Source organism: Phocoena phocoena, chromosome 9 (assembly GCF_963924675.1).
Source record: "Phocoena phocoena chromosome 9, mPhoPho1.1, whole genome shotgun sequence".
NCBI lineage: Eukaryota > Metazoa > Chordata > Mammalia > Artiodactyla > Phocoenidae > Phocoena > Phocoena phocoena.
The window spans coordinates 88,457,353-88,472,585 of record NC_089227.1 but is presented as its reverse complement, the minus strand read 5'-3'; the positions used below and the strand labels follow the sequence as shown (position 1 = coordinate 88,472,585).

The window sequence follows — 15,233 nt, the reverse complement described above, 5'->3', positions numbered from 1 at the left end:
GATTATGCACCAAGACCAAGTGTGGTTTATTCCTAGAACGCAAGGATGGTCTAACGTGTGAAACTTGAGCAGTTCAATATGCCACATCAACAGAATGTAGCATAAAAACCACAGGATCCTCTCAATAGATGCAGAAAAAGCATTTGACAAAATTAAACACTCTTTCATGACAAAAACAATTAACTTAGGAACAGAAGGAAGCTACTTCAGCATAGTAAGAGCCATATATGAAAAACCACAGTGGTTTTTCAATGGTGGAAGGACTGAAAGCTTCTCCTCTGAGGTGAGGAACAAGGTAGGGATGCCTGCTTTCACTACTTCTGTTCAACACAGTATTGTATTTTCTAGCCATAGCAATTAGCCAAGAAAAAGAAGAGGCATTTAAATTGGAAAAGAATAAGTAAAATTGGACTTCTCTGGTGGCACAGTGGTTGAGAGTCCGCCTGCCGATGCAGGGGACACGGGTTTGTGCCCCGGTCCGGGAAGATCCCACATGCCGCGGAGCGGCTGGGCCCGTGAGCCATGGCCGCTGAGCCTGCGCTCCGCAACGGGAGAGGCCACAACAGTGAGGCCTGCGTACAGTAAAAAAAAAAAAAAAAAAAAAAAAAAAAAAGAATAAGTAAAATTATCTCTTTTTGCAGATGGTATGGTTTTATATGTAGAAAATCCTAGAGATCATACACACACACACACACACACACACACACACACACACCTGTTAGAACTAATAAGTGAATTCAACAGTGTAGCAAGATACAGAGTCAACACACAAAAATCATTTGCATTTCTATACATGAACAGTGGACAATCTGAAAAGAAATTACAAAAGCAATTTCATTCACAGTAGGATCAAAAGAATAATCAAAATAACCAAGGAAGTGAAAGACTTATAGAAGAAAACTATGAAACATTGCTGAAAGAAATTTAAAAAGCCACATAAATAAATGAAAACAACATCTCATGTTCATGGATTGGAATACTTAATATTAAAAAGTCAATTCTACCCAAAGCAATCTACAGCTTCAATCCCAATCATGTCAGAAATCCCAGTGACATTTTTTGCAGGTAAAAAATCCATCCTAAAATTCATATAGAATCTCAGAAGACTCCAAATAGCCAATATAATCTTGAACAAGAAGAATAAAACTGGAGGACCCACACTCCCTGATTTCAAAACTTATACAAAGCTGCAGTAATCAAAATAGTGTGGGATCTACATAAAGATAGACGTATAGACCAGTGAAATAGACAGCCCATAAATATTAACTCACAAATATGGCCAAATGACTTGACAAGGGTACCAAGGCCAGACTACTGGGGAAAGGACAGTCTTTTCAACAGATGATGCTGGGAAAACTGGGTATCTACATGCAGAAGAATGAAGTTGGATCCTTACCTAACACTGTATTCGAAAATTAATTCAAAATGGATCAAGCACCTAAATTTAAGACCTAAAACATCCCCCCCCCAAAAAAAAACCTTAAGAGAAAGTATAGGACAAAAGCTTCATGACATTGAATTTGGCAGTGATTTCTTGGATATTACACCAAAGGCACAAAAGAAAAAATAGACAAATTGGACTTCATGAAAACTTAAAAATATTTGTAAGTCGAAAGACACTATCCACAAGCTACAGAATGGGAAAAAATATTTGCAAATTATATGTCTGATAATGATTATTAACCAGGATATGTAGAGAGCGCCTAAAACTCAACAACAAAAAAATCAAATAACCCAGTTCAGAAATGGGCAAAGGACTTGAATAGACATCTCTCCAAAGAAGATATGTAAATGGCCCATAAGCATATGAAAAGATGCACAACATCACTAGCTCAAAACTACAATGAGACATCTCCTCATACCCATTCTCCTCCCACCCGTTAGCATAGCCACTATCAAAAAAGCAGAAAACAAGTGTTAGAAAGAATGTGCGGATATTGGAGTCCTTGTGCACTGTTGGTGAGAGTGTATAATGGTACAGCTGTAGTGGAAGACAGTATGGCAGTTCCTCAGAAAATTAAAAGTAAAATTACCATATGATCCACCAATTCCACTTCTTTATATACATGTAAAAGAATTGAAAGCAGTATATTAAAGTGATATTTGTACCCTTACATCATAGCCCCATTACTCACAGTAGCTTAAATGTAGAAGCAATCTCAGTGCTCATGGACAGATGAATGGATGGACAAGCAAAATGCGGTACATATATACAATGTAATATTCAGTTTTAAGAAGGAAGGAAATTCTGCAGTATGTTACAACATGGATGAACTTCGAGAACATTATTTATGGAATAAGCTAGTCACAAAAAAGACAAATACTCTGATTCCACTTATATACAAGGCATTTAGAATAGTCAAAGTCATCTAAATAGAAAGTATATGGTAGATGCTGGAAGGAGGGGAAGATGGGGAGTTGTTGTTTAGTGGGTATAGAATTTCATTTTCATAAGATTAAGAGTTATGCGGGTGGATGTTGGTGATAGTTGTACAACAAGGTGTGTGTATTTAATACCACTGAAATGTACACTTAAAAATGGTTAAGATGGTAAATTTTATATTAAGTGTATTTTACCACAGTAAATTTTTTAAAAATATTGCAAGTTTATCTCAGATTATCTGAATTATATTCCAGCCTGTTCTTCATGGTATCACCAAATTAATCTTTCTAAAACACTGCTTTATTTATTACATAACATTTCTGTGCTCAAAAAAATTTCCATTGGCCTCTGGTGTCTTACCTTTCTATCCTTACCTCCCATTGTTAAAATCATCCTATATGTTAGCTAAACTACTTACCTTTCTCTCAACCTTTTCTATGACCTTTTGATTCTTGAAACACTTGCTCTTCCTACCTTTAATGCCGTTTTCCCCCCTTTCCCTTCCTCCTCCCAATGTGCAAATCTTTTTAAGGACCTAGTTAAATTTGAACTTCCCTAGGAGACTTTTCCTAATTGCCCCACTTGGGGTGGCTTATCTTTCTTCTAAAGATTTATGGCATTTAATGTTTAAACAGTTCATTTAATAGTTGACACTGGCTGATATTTGTTGGTGTGTACCTGTTTTGTTTCCCCAACTGCCTCTAAATTAAGTGGGCTCAGTGCTGTATCTTAAAATTATTTGTATTACCCACTTGACAATATTATGAATTGATTTATTGATATACTGTGAATAATAAGAAGTAAATATGCTCTTCAAGTAAATTTCAGACTTACCAATCAGATTCAATAGCATCTGGCAGTGTTTCTGCAGAAGATACACTTGGTATTCAGGTTGGGTTCTTGTTAAATTTTTCTAGAACAATTAAATATGGTACCAGTAAGTTGTCTATTTGTAAGGTGACTTTGTATATGTTTCCAGGCAATAAAATAATTTTGAGAAATTTGGAATCTTAAATTTTTTGCTATAATATTGTATCAGAAATAAGTATTAGTGTATGGGTACTAATACTTATCTTTTGTTCATGTGCTGGGTTAAAGTTAGTTGTAGAAATGACTTGCTAGGTCAGTGTTACTATGTTTATAAAGATTTTTGTTTTTAAGTCAGATGAGTTAAAATGGACTTGAAGTTAGCAAATCTGTGTTACTTTACTGTGATACTGCATTTTCTCTTGTGGAAGTCAAGTTTTACTGTTTTAGTTTGAGGCAATAGTTTGCACAAAAGTTTCTTTCTGTTAGTCTCGTGTGTGTGTGTGTGTACACTTACATATGCCTTCTCTAGGGTTATGATTAGGATATTGAAGTATTAAAGAAAGGTATTGCCTTTAAGAAATGTAGATAGCATTTCAGTAACTTTTACGCCCTCCATTCAGCACCTAGAAAAATAGGTGAGTATTATTTCAAGAATTTTAATGGAGAATGTGTTTATCATGGGCACAAAACTAAATAATGGATTAGTATCCATTTTAAGCAGTACTTTTTTTTTCATAAGCTATTGTTTCACCCGTTGTTTTCTGAGAATCTAATTAGACTGTAAATTGCTCAAGGATAGAGATTTTATCTTATACTTCTTTGTGTCCCCAGCATCTAACCTAATGTCTTACATCAGAGTGCTTCAATAAATGTTAAGATGATAAAATGTCTATTTTTCTGGCTTTGGTTGTGGGGAGTAAATGTACTCTGATTTGATTTTATTTTTTCCAATTTACAGCCCCATTGACAAACCTTCCGATTCTCTCAGCATAGGGAATGGTGATAATTCCCAGCAGGTAAGATTTTGATACTGTATTCCTTCATTTATCTGCCATCTGCTGAAACAAGACATTCTATGCGAGTGAATTTTCTAGATAGTGAAAAATACTTTAAATATTGAAACAATTTAAAAACACTTTTAGTGGACATCTTTGTTAAATGTATTAGCCCTCTTTTTCTCCACAGAATAGAGCATAATTTAACCCTTTCTTGATGACTCAGAATTATCATTATGACCATATGTTATTGTACTGTGTGCCAATACATTAGTGTCCTTGGAGTCCCTGATATTCTTGGTCTTTCTGACCCTACGTGAAATGGTCCCAGACTAACATGCCTTCTGCATTCTTGATTTTGAGTTGTTTCTCTGCCCCATGCTCCCCTTGTCCCTTGCTGTCAACTTTAATTTTCTTTTCTTTTTTTTAAAATTTTATTGAAGTATAGTTGATTTACAATGTTGTGTTAATTTCTGCTGTACAGTACAGTGACTCAGTTATAAATACATACATTCTTTTTCATATTATTTTCTACTGTGGTTTATCACAGGATACTGAATATAGTTCCCTGTGCTATACAGTAGGACTTTGTTGTTTATCCATCCTATAGATAATAGTTTGCATCTGCTAATCCCAAACTAACTTTAATTTTCTATTTCTCTCGGTGAACTTGACCCCAAGTTTTACCCCTTCCCTCAAATGACTTTTGGCTTTGAAATGATGAACCAAATAGTTAAGTTCAAAGTTGCATCCACTATGATACAGAATGAGGTCCTGATCTTTAGAGCATGCCTTGTATCATCTTGTCTAGTTGCTAGCTTTTCACTACTTAAGTTTCTGTACACCTCTTACTTTGGTTTAAAAAAAAAAAAAAGTGTAGTTTCTAATCTCTTCCGTAAAGAACAGCCAGTTCCCCACAGTGTGAGAAACTTAGAGATCTAAAATACATTGTTTTTCTAAACTTGTTGTTCACAGTTTCCATGAAAGAATTTGAAAATCTTTATATCCCCTTGTATATTTTAAGTTAACATGAAATTTTTTTCATAATAAGTTAAAAATAGCTGCAAAGGATGTAATTTCCAGCTTATTATAAATTTTGGTATTTTTAAATAAACATGCTACATTGGGTTTTAATAAGTATCTGAGAGATTTAAGTATCAGAATGTTTTGTTACTCCCTCATCCATTTACACAGGCTATTCTTTAACAATCAGAAATTTTACATCATTACTTGAACTCATTTTTTAATTTTCACTGGCATTACAGAATTTTTTCTTAATGCAATATAGTTTATGCTTGGGACTTCCCTGGTGGCTCTGGTTAAGAATCACCTGCCAATGCAGGGGACACGGGTTCGAGCCCTGGTCCAGGAAGATCCCACATGCCACGGAGCAACTAAGCCCGTGAGCCACAACTACTGAGCCTGCGCTCTAGGGTCTGCAAGCCACAACTACTGAGCCCGCGTGCTGCAACTACTGAAGCCCATGTGCCTAGAGCCCGTGCTCCGCAACAAGAGAAGCCACTGCAATGAGAAGCCCGTGCACTGCAACGAAGAGTAGTCCCTGCTCACCGCAACTAGAGAAAGTCCATGCACAGCAACGAAGACACAACACAGCCAAAAAGAAATTAAATTAAATTAAAAAAAATATATATATATAGTTTATGCTTGATAGGCATTCTCTCAAATAAAAGTAGACATATAAATTTTGAATTGGAAATAAAAATATTTTGCTGACACAATGCCAAACTTCTTTCTTCTGAATTTATTTGTAGTATTGATTTGATCAAAGCAATATATATATAAGTATAGATTTTGATTAAAATATTAATCATTAAACATAAACACTAAAATTGTATTGGAAATTTACCTCTTAATGAAGTGGATAGGGCATTTTAAAATTAGTTTTTTTGTATGCATGGATGAATATTACCTATTGGTACAAGGAGATGTTTCAGCAGCAATCTAGCCATGTTTTCATTTTTCTAAATACAGGTGCTGAGACATCTTGTTCATATAAATAAGTAGGTGGAAGAAAGAGTTATTATATCAGTATCACTCAAATTTTTGAACTCCTTGTGAATTAAATACCTAAGAATCATATTAAGATTTCTTATAAAAACTATTTTTAATGATGCTTTTGGAAATAGCTTGATTAGATCTTCTTTCCATTTTGTTTAAAACTGAAGTATTGGGAATCATCTAGTTTGCCAAAGAATCTAGTCATTAGAGTCAGTCACTGTGTCATCACTTATCTTAATATTTCTAATAAAGTTTTGTTTGGCTCCCAGAAAGTTTTCACACTTGGGCAAAATACTATAGTTAGATCCCAGAGAGTGAGAAATAGTATTGTCTTTGTAAAGTAAGAGAAATTAGGTTGTAAAAGGAGAGGATACTGGCTGTGTCTTTTCAGGAGGGTCAGTTTTATAAAAGAGTACATATGTAAGTTGATGGAGTTTTTTGAAAATTTATGCTCTCATAAAAAAGTCTTTAAGTACCCCAGTTTTTGAAAATCACTATTCTAATACCTTTCATTGCAAGCCTTTTAAACTATGGCTTATTACATTGTATAAACTTATATTGATTATTCTTTTCTTTTTCCATTTTATTTAGATATCTAACAGTGATACACCTTCACCACCACCTGGTTTATCAAAATCCAATCCAGTCATCCCCATCAGTTCATCCAATCACAGTGCACGGTCTCCTTTTGAAGGGGCAGTAACTGAGTCACAGTCATTATTCTCAGACAATTTTCGCCATCCCAACCCTATCCCAAGTGGGCTTCCTCCTTTCCCCAGTTCCCCACAGGCATCCAGTGACTGGCCTACAGCACCAGAACCACAGAGCCTCTTCACATCAGGTATATAACAATACTATGTGTGTTAGTAATTATACTCAGACTAAAATGAGACCTTTGCTGGATGTGTTTTTATCCCTTTTTTGTCCACTCCCTTTTTCATAAAAATGTAAACTTTTAAATGGCAAGGAATTGGATGGTTAGGTAAGTAGTTCTGTGACCTAGAACTTACCATGTTAACAGACAAACTTCTCCAAAAATCAAGGGTTAGATCATTTTTCCAATAATCGAATGCTTATTCCTCTAGGAAGTATTAAGGGCTTACAATTTTTAATTAGATTTATGTTTGTGTAGTTATATTTTTTAAAATGTTTCCCCAGCTGACAAAGAAGTATGTTAGTTAATTTTTAAAGTTACATTTTGAGACATTTCCAATTTCATTCATTGTAAGTTCTCATTAATGTGAAGGATAACACAAAATCAAGACAATTTTTTAAGACAATTTAAAAATATACAGATTAAATGGATACTTTTTTCATTAAGTTATAGTAGGAGTATGTAAAGCATATATTCAAACTTATACTTCATCTTTGATAAATACATTTCAAAAATAAACTTTACTAATTGAATTCTATTATATTTATTACTTTATTTCATTTAAATGACTTACTTTGGGTTTTGATGATGAATAGTTGAGAGTATAATTTGGGTTTCAAGTAGTACTTTGTTTTCTTTGATCAGCAAAATCAGTCTATATCGTTCAGTTTTTGAAGTTAGTAACTTATGGATGAAATCATTGCTAGAAATATCTGAGGCCTTTTGTAATTTTACAATCGTAATGTTCTAAGAAATTATGTAGATTTTGCATATATTTGCCTTTGTGTTATAGTATGATGTTGCACTAGTGTGGAAGTGAGCTATATATTTTAAATTCATCACTCATTCTTTTTCCCACCAGAAACAATCCCAGTATCGTCTTCTACAGACTGGCAAGCAGCATTTGGCTTTGGTTCTTCTAAACAACCAGAGGATGACTTGGGTTTTGATCCCTTTGATGTCACTCGAAAAGCCTTAGCAGACCTGATTGAAAAGGAACTGTCAGTCCAAGACCAACCTTCCCTTTCGCCCACATCTCTTCAGAACTCCTCTTCACACACTACAACCGCCAAAGGTCCGGGCTCTGGATTCCTGCATCCTGCTGCACCTGCAAATGCCAACTCGAGTCTCAATAGTACCTTTTCAGTCTTGCCACAGAGGTTCCCTCAATTTCAGCAGCACCGAGCGGTTTATAATTCATTCAGTTTTCCAGGCCAGGCAGCCCGCTATCCTTGGATGGCCTTTCCACGCAATAGCATCATGCACTTGAACCACACAGCAAATCCCACCTCAAATAGTAATTTCTTGGACTTGAATCTCCCGCCACAGCACAACACAGGTCTGGGAGGGATCCCTATAGCAGGTAGGTTCATTTATAGCCTTTGAGAATTTGTGAATAACTCATGCCTTCAGGTTGTTGGGTGGGTAGGGAGGGAACTTTTGAATAACAGAAAGTATTTATCATCAGTCTTGGAAATTTCAATGGGAAAAACTATCATAATCTAAAAAAATTTTAATTGGATGGATGCCTTGTAATAGTGAGCTTTATAAGGATGGTGGAGTATTATACCTAGTTATTGCTTGGAAGCATTTTACTTAATAGAATAGTTACCAGACTTTCTTATGGCATATAAATGCAAAAAGACAAAGAAGAAAGAAGGGCTCTGAAATTATGGTGCCATAAAGTCCAACACCATGGTAAAAATTCTGATTATACATTCTAAAAGTAAACTGGTTCAAAAAAATTTTTTAGAGATGGTAATTAGTGAGAGCATGAGGGATAAAGCCACTCTCTTAACTCCTTTTGACAACTTACTTATTTTGACTGATAGACACGTACAAACACACACACACACACACACACACACACACACACATCAAAACTGTGCTATATGTTAATAAAGGACTTAATATTTGAGAACTCTCATTATTAGTGTTTCACAGACATATGTGTATAAGTATACTTTCTGTGAAAAAGAAATTGTTCAAGGAGAGATATTTTTTCTTTTGGTCTGTCATGTTTTTATTTCTGGGGTAAATATTAGGTTCCTGTAAGTGATGCCAGAATACTTCTGGTTTTGTACTGCTACCCTTGAAGGTTTCAGAACTTTTGGCTTTTAAGGTCCCATATGATATTTATTAGATCAAGTGACCTCTATATCTAAAGGAATCTTTCTTATTAATAGTTTTTTAAAATTTAATTTGGGCTTTAGATATGACTGGTTAAAGAGTTTGTTCTCTCCTGATTCTCTCAAGTAGAATAGAATAGTCCTTCACTCTGTTACATAACTTATAAAATTTATTTTTATCCCTCTTCATGGCCTTTGTGATATGACATGGCACAGCATTATTGTAATAATGTGCTGTTACCAGCAAAGCGTTCGTTCTCTTGTTTTTAGCAAGGTTGATAGATAAATTTACAGAGATCCATCAAAATTCTTTGGCTCTATTCTCTTTGTGACCAACAACATTTCATTTTCAAGACAAGTAGTTGGGTTAAGAGAGTATGGTTTGTGGCTGTTGATACAGTGAAGTTAATTTACATATAAGCATGATAGCACCTAATGTAGTGGTTTGCACATTGGTGGGACTCATGTTATTTGTTCATCTGTTATGGTAGTTAGTAGGTAATCGAGAGTGACATTTTTCAGTCCTCTTCTACATGATATTCACTTGTGAAACGCTAAGTGTTCAGTTCCTGGTACTCTTTTTTTCATCCATTGTAGACAGCATATTAGAACGTAATTGTGTTTTGTTTTGCTTTGTTTCAACCATTTAGAAATGTGGCATTTAAATTACTAGTAGTGTATCTCATAACATTATAACACTAAAAGTTAAACTTAAGTTCCCCTAAATATTCTAAACATTTAACAATAAAATATTAAACCAATACTATAAATATTTGGGTATCTGTTTGCCCAACAATGAACTGGGCCATGTGGATAATACAGAACAAGTATAAAATATGGCTACTATTTCCAGGTACTGTACAGTATAGTTGACGAGATAAAATAAGACTGTGTATGAAAGTGGTAACCATATGATACTGGAATCCAAAACACATCAATGGAGCCTATAAATTGTTGGGGAGGCTTCATTGAAGAAATAGGAATTGATCTGTATCCTGGATTTGGGTTAGCAGGAGGGAAAGGAAAAAACCTTTTATGTTGATGGAAACTCCTGAATGAAGGCATAGAGGCAGGATTTAGTATGTCATTACATTAAGAAGCATTAGAACTGCCTTCTATACCAGGCGGTCCTTCATATATTTTATACATAGAATGGATGAGAGGACGGAGAGTTCTGATGGTGAGGCAAAACAGTATGGACTTGATCTGATAGGAAGGAGGGTGCCTTTGTGGGACTAGTTCTTAGCTGTCTTCATTGTGTACTTTTATTTGACTTATTACATGACCATCTTCAAAAATTATCTGTTCTTCTGATTTAATAGTTATCATATTATCCATTAGTACAAAATGAGCAGTTTTAAACCAGATATTTCAAGCCAGTATATATTCTGGAGATGCCACAGGGGTGATGAGTAATCACTGATTTTTGAGTGTAGTTGTCCTCATGTTAGTCATTTGAAATCTTCATCTAAAGTAGGTGCTTTATGAAAAAAATGTGGCATTAAATTATGGTCCTATCTTGCTGGGCTTTTCTTTTAGCATATACTCAACCATAGAGCATAAAATACATTTTTTTCCCAGAAATTCTAAGAATGAAGTCACCGACTATAGGTTCTGAATCATTGTTGTATTTTGTGGGAGGTGGGGAGAGTTTGTTATTTCAGATTTTCAGTTTTTGACTATGCATACTAGCTTGGTATTTAAATGGTGACTTATGATTAAGCTTATTGTTAGATTACTTTTAAGGCTCTCACGACTAGAGAAATTTTAGTTTTAATGTACCAAAATATTTTAAATTGTTATCAAGAGTTATAGAATCCTTCCATGGCTTATAAATATTTGGCAGATACCTCAGAAAGCTGAATGTGCTGAGCCTCAAAACAGAATAGTTTTATAATTGTAGCCAGATGATTGAGGATTTTCAGTAACAATTAGAAATGACAAAGTAAAATTATGAAAAACTGTGTACATCTTAACTGTGAATTATTTGAAGCAATTTAATAGGTAGGCAATATCTGCCTCCCACCCCTAGCTGTAACTCAGTTGTACTTGAGTTGAACTATTGAAAAAGGCCTAACTCTGTATTCTGCAGTGAATATCATGGTATCTTACACAGGTAGCTGTCAAGTGCTTCATAGTGGAGAGTACATACTGTTTTAGTGAGGCCTGCCACTTTAAGATATACTTAGACAGTATTCAATACTAGAAAAGGCATGTATATTTATTCTTTAGATATGTAGAGCAAAATGAGGTTCCTGACCTTTAGGAGTAAATACTCAGAGGTGTCAGTCTTCTGTGTATCATACAGAAACTATGTCTATATTTATTATATATTTGTATTTAAATTTTAAGTTTTGGTTTGTTTCAGTTAATTATTAAAATTTGATACACTGAAACCTGTCATGGGAAGGACAGTTGCCAGAGGTTTGACAGAAACATGGTTTCCATTTCCTCTGCCAAATTGAAATCATTTTTGTGTTTAAAATTAGTTATTTCCTTAATTAAGTGAAATCTTTTTAGCAGCATTTTCTTGGCTGCATATTCAGTTTGCTAAATTTAGAAGGAGTTTTGGAATAAATATTCTTGAGGGGAAACTTGGATCAGTGGGCAGTAATAGTGAAGTCCATTCAGACCTTTTTTATTATTGGAACCACGTGCTTTTGTTTTAAAAAGTGACTTTTCTAGTCCTAAAAATTGACCTACCTTGTTCAACTCCTTCATTTTAGGAATGACAAAGCTGTGTTCTGGAAAGGTTAAATAATTTGTTAAAAGTCACACATTCAATTAGTAGTAGAATTAGGATAAGAACCCAGATCTCAGATTTAGTAACTAAAATGGTTTTTCATTACAACATTGATGTTCTCTTTCATAAGTGAAACTTACTGGCATTTACTTTAACATGGCTTTCTTCCCATAGTAAGTAATTTTTGCTCTCACACAGTTGGGAGGTCCCTTTTTATCAACAGTATCTATTCATGAGACAATTGGCCCATCTCAGGAATATGACCTGTAGTTACAAAATAGAATGAATTTCATTGACTTGATGAAAATTAATCTCTTGCTTAGTTCTTCTAAGTACCACGTTCTCACCAAGAACTCTAGTCTAAAATTTCCTTTACACAGCCTCCTTCCTATGTATTTGGGATTTATAGAATCTTTGCCAATTTACTGAAACACTATGAAATAACCTGTTCTAAAGACTGAAAGTCTTTGTCTTCATGTTATCAGTTAAGCTGTCTTTCCAAGTGTAACTTTGCAGATTTGTTTTTCAAAGGACTCCCTGCCAAGATGTTTTTATTCCATAATGCTAAAAATTATCTGGAAGACAAATAATAGTCTAAGTCTGTAAACATTGTTGTTTCGGAATATACCTAGAAAAATATTTGAAACTGTTTAGGATTAGATTTTTGTTCGTGTTTTTGTTCATTTGAATTTTACTTAAGAGAGGGCATTAAAAAAAATTCTTAGTTTCTGAATTAACTGTTTTAACAGTGACTTGATTGAATTTTGAGTCACGTGTGAAACAAGTCACTTGTAGTCATTATCAATTATAATTGGGAGAACTGATCTCATTTCATGTACAGTTCTCTGACCTAGAAGTAGTCATCTCACTTTCAGTCAATTGGATCATTGTATTGTTAGCATTTTACTATTTGCTGATTACTTCAAAAGTGCACATTGAATTTTCAGATGCTGTATGGTAATTTGCCAAATTAATATTTACATCTTTTTATTTCTTTTTTCTAAACATAATTACTGCTTTTAAAACATGGATTTGTCATTTTTCCCTTTTAAAAAATCACATTTTCACTTCTGTGAATTTAGTTTTAATTTTTTCACAAAATACTGCTTACTATTAGGAGTGTCTAAATATATAAGGGGTCCAATTGGCTTGGAAAAGAATGGCTTTCCTGGTCTCTTTTTTTTTTTCTTTTTGTATATTTATAATTCTAAATCTATTATATTTGTTCTTAAATCTGACAGTGTTAAATTTAAGGGTGTGATTGGAGTATAACTATTTTCTAGGTACTTGATAAGTTTATATTTTAAAATTCATGTCTTGTTTCACACCCGCATTCCAGCCATTACGCATGTATTTTATATATGTATCAGTATTCCAAATATTGAAGTCATTTTTAAAGGGACTGTTAACAAATCTAGTCACCCATAACTAGACCATGACTGACTTTTCCACAGGGGAAGAAGAGGTGAAGGTTTCGACCATGCCACTGTCAGCCTCTTCCCATTCATTACAACAAGGACAGCAGCCTACAAGTCTCCACACTACTGTGGCCTGACAACAGAACTGAGAGGAGAGGATTAGACTCTGGGGTGCTTGCATGGGCAACCGGATTTTTGCATGATTCCTTTCTGATTTTGCATTTAATGTATACACCCAAAAGAGCCAATATAAACGTTCCTCATGCCTACAACTAGTGTGTTACCTCATAGTTGCTAAAGTATTTCTTCATTAGGCCTTTAACACAATTTATTAGCATAATAATTTTGGCATTGTTTCTCATGAGTGATACTATTTTTTAACTCACACAAATAAACTTGTAGTACTATAATTAAGATCCCAGATGAGATTAGCTAGAATTGTTATTTTGGCTCTATTAATTGAAAATATTCAAAGATAATGGTAGTTCCTTGTTTTCTGATTTGTGAAAAAATGGTAATATCCTAATATATTCATGAAAATTTGAAAATTAAGAAGATAATGTCTTGCATTCTTTGAATACTTGAGAAGAAAGAATACATATAAAACAAAATTGGTGGTGTCATTTAATGCTCAGAAGAATGTTGTCAGCAATTGTTTGTAGTTGTATGGATTTATCCTATATTATGCATTACATGTTTAGAAACTGTCTTTGTTCTCTCTGATTTGCACATTTGCACTTTCTTTTTGAATGGTTGTTAATTATATAGAGACGCTTAAGAGATAATTATTATAGACTAAATGCAATATAATCTCTTTTCTAATGCACTGCCTAGTATACCGGGAAATTGCCTCAGAAACAGAATTTCAACTTACAGTTGATTTATCAGAAACTTGAATATGGGGTAAATATTGTATGTGAGAAGCAACCATAGTAGTGTAACATTTTTATTGGAAAAACGGTAGTTCTGTGGGATATTTGTTTGGAAATTTCATTGTTTCACAATTGAAGTGTGATAATAAAACTATATTACAAGTACCTGACCAGAATGAGACTAAGGTGGAAGAGAAGAGATTGGGGATCCTCTAAAATTAGGCCACGTAAGTTGTCATAGGTAATTTTAGTTAATCACAGAGAATAGTGGTGTACTTTATTAGGATATAATGTTGAAGTGATGTTTTTGGATAATAGACAATTTCTTGAAATAGTTCTAACGCTGATAATGAAAGAAAATAAACTGAATTCAGTTCTAAGCATTAGACAAAAGCTGGTTCAGAAAACATGACTATGTTCTGCCTAAATTAAGCATCTGGGAAAAAAGGGGAAAGTCAGATCTCCTCTTGAGATTTAAAAAAAAAATTGTGATATAAAACATACGCCTTAATTTAAAAAAAATATTAAAAGAGTAGCATGAATACCAAAAAAGGAAGCCTAGAGATTTAAAATAATAATAATAATGAAATACCTTACTAGGAGTGATACTTAATATCATGTTGGAGTTGGAGTTTTCAGGGTTCCCTCTCTATGTAAAGTCTAATAACTTTCTATTAGATATAATACACAAGTTAAATGGGTTTGTCCTGAGGTATAGTGGGTAAACTAAAATCTATTCTTAGATATCCTTCAATTTGGTTAGCTGAGGGTGTAGAAACAACTAATTATCTAGCCATTTTAATTATTTTTGTAAAATTCTGCATAAATGATAATCTCTAACTTCTATCTAGAAGTGACTTTAAGACAGCGTTATGAGAAATTTAGAAAATACAAATAAAATATTGTAGATTTGTTAGCCTTTTAGCATGTGTTGAATATGAAGTCTTTTAGTATGTGTTGATTATGGTTTCATTTTTGCTGTGAGAGGCC

The 15,233-nt window shown here is 33.9% G+C and overlaps 1 protein-coding gene across 10 annotated transcripts in view; it reads left to right on the top strand.

Annotated features, from left to right (window-relative positions):
* Positions 1–15,233, top strand: part of CNOT4 (CCR4-NOT transcription complex subunit 4) — a 141,890-nt gene that overhangs the window by 102,306 nt on the left and 24,351 nt on the right. For 8 of the 10 annotated variants that reach the window (XM_065883348.1, XM_065883349.1, XM_065883347.1 and 5 more), the window contains 3 exons: positions 4,152–4,209; positions 6,799–7,048; positions 7,944–8,444. In XM_065883348.1, coding sequence (XP_065739420.1) covers positions 4,152–4,209; positions 6,799–7,048; positions 7,944–8,444 — 809 coding nt within the window. Of the gene's footprint in view, positions 1–4,151; positions 4,210–6,798; positions 7,049–7,943; positions 8,445–13,407; positions 13,509–15,233 lie in introns of those variants that run through there. The other 2 variants (XM_065883352.1, XM_065883351.1) reach the window with 1 other exon arrangement.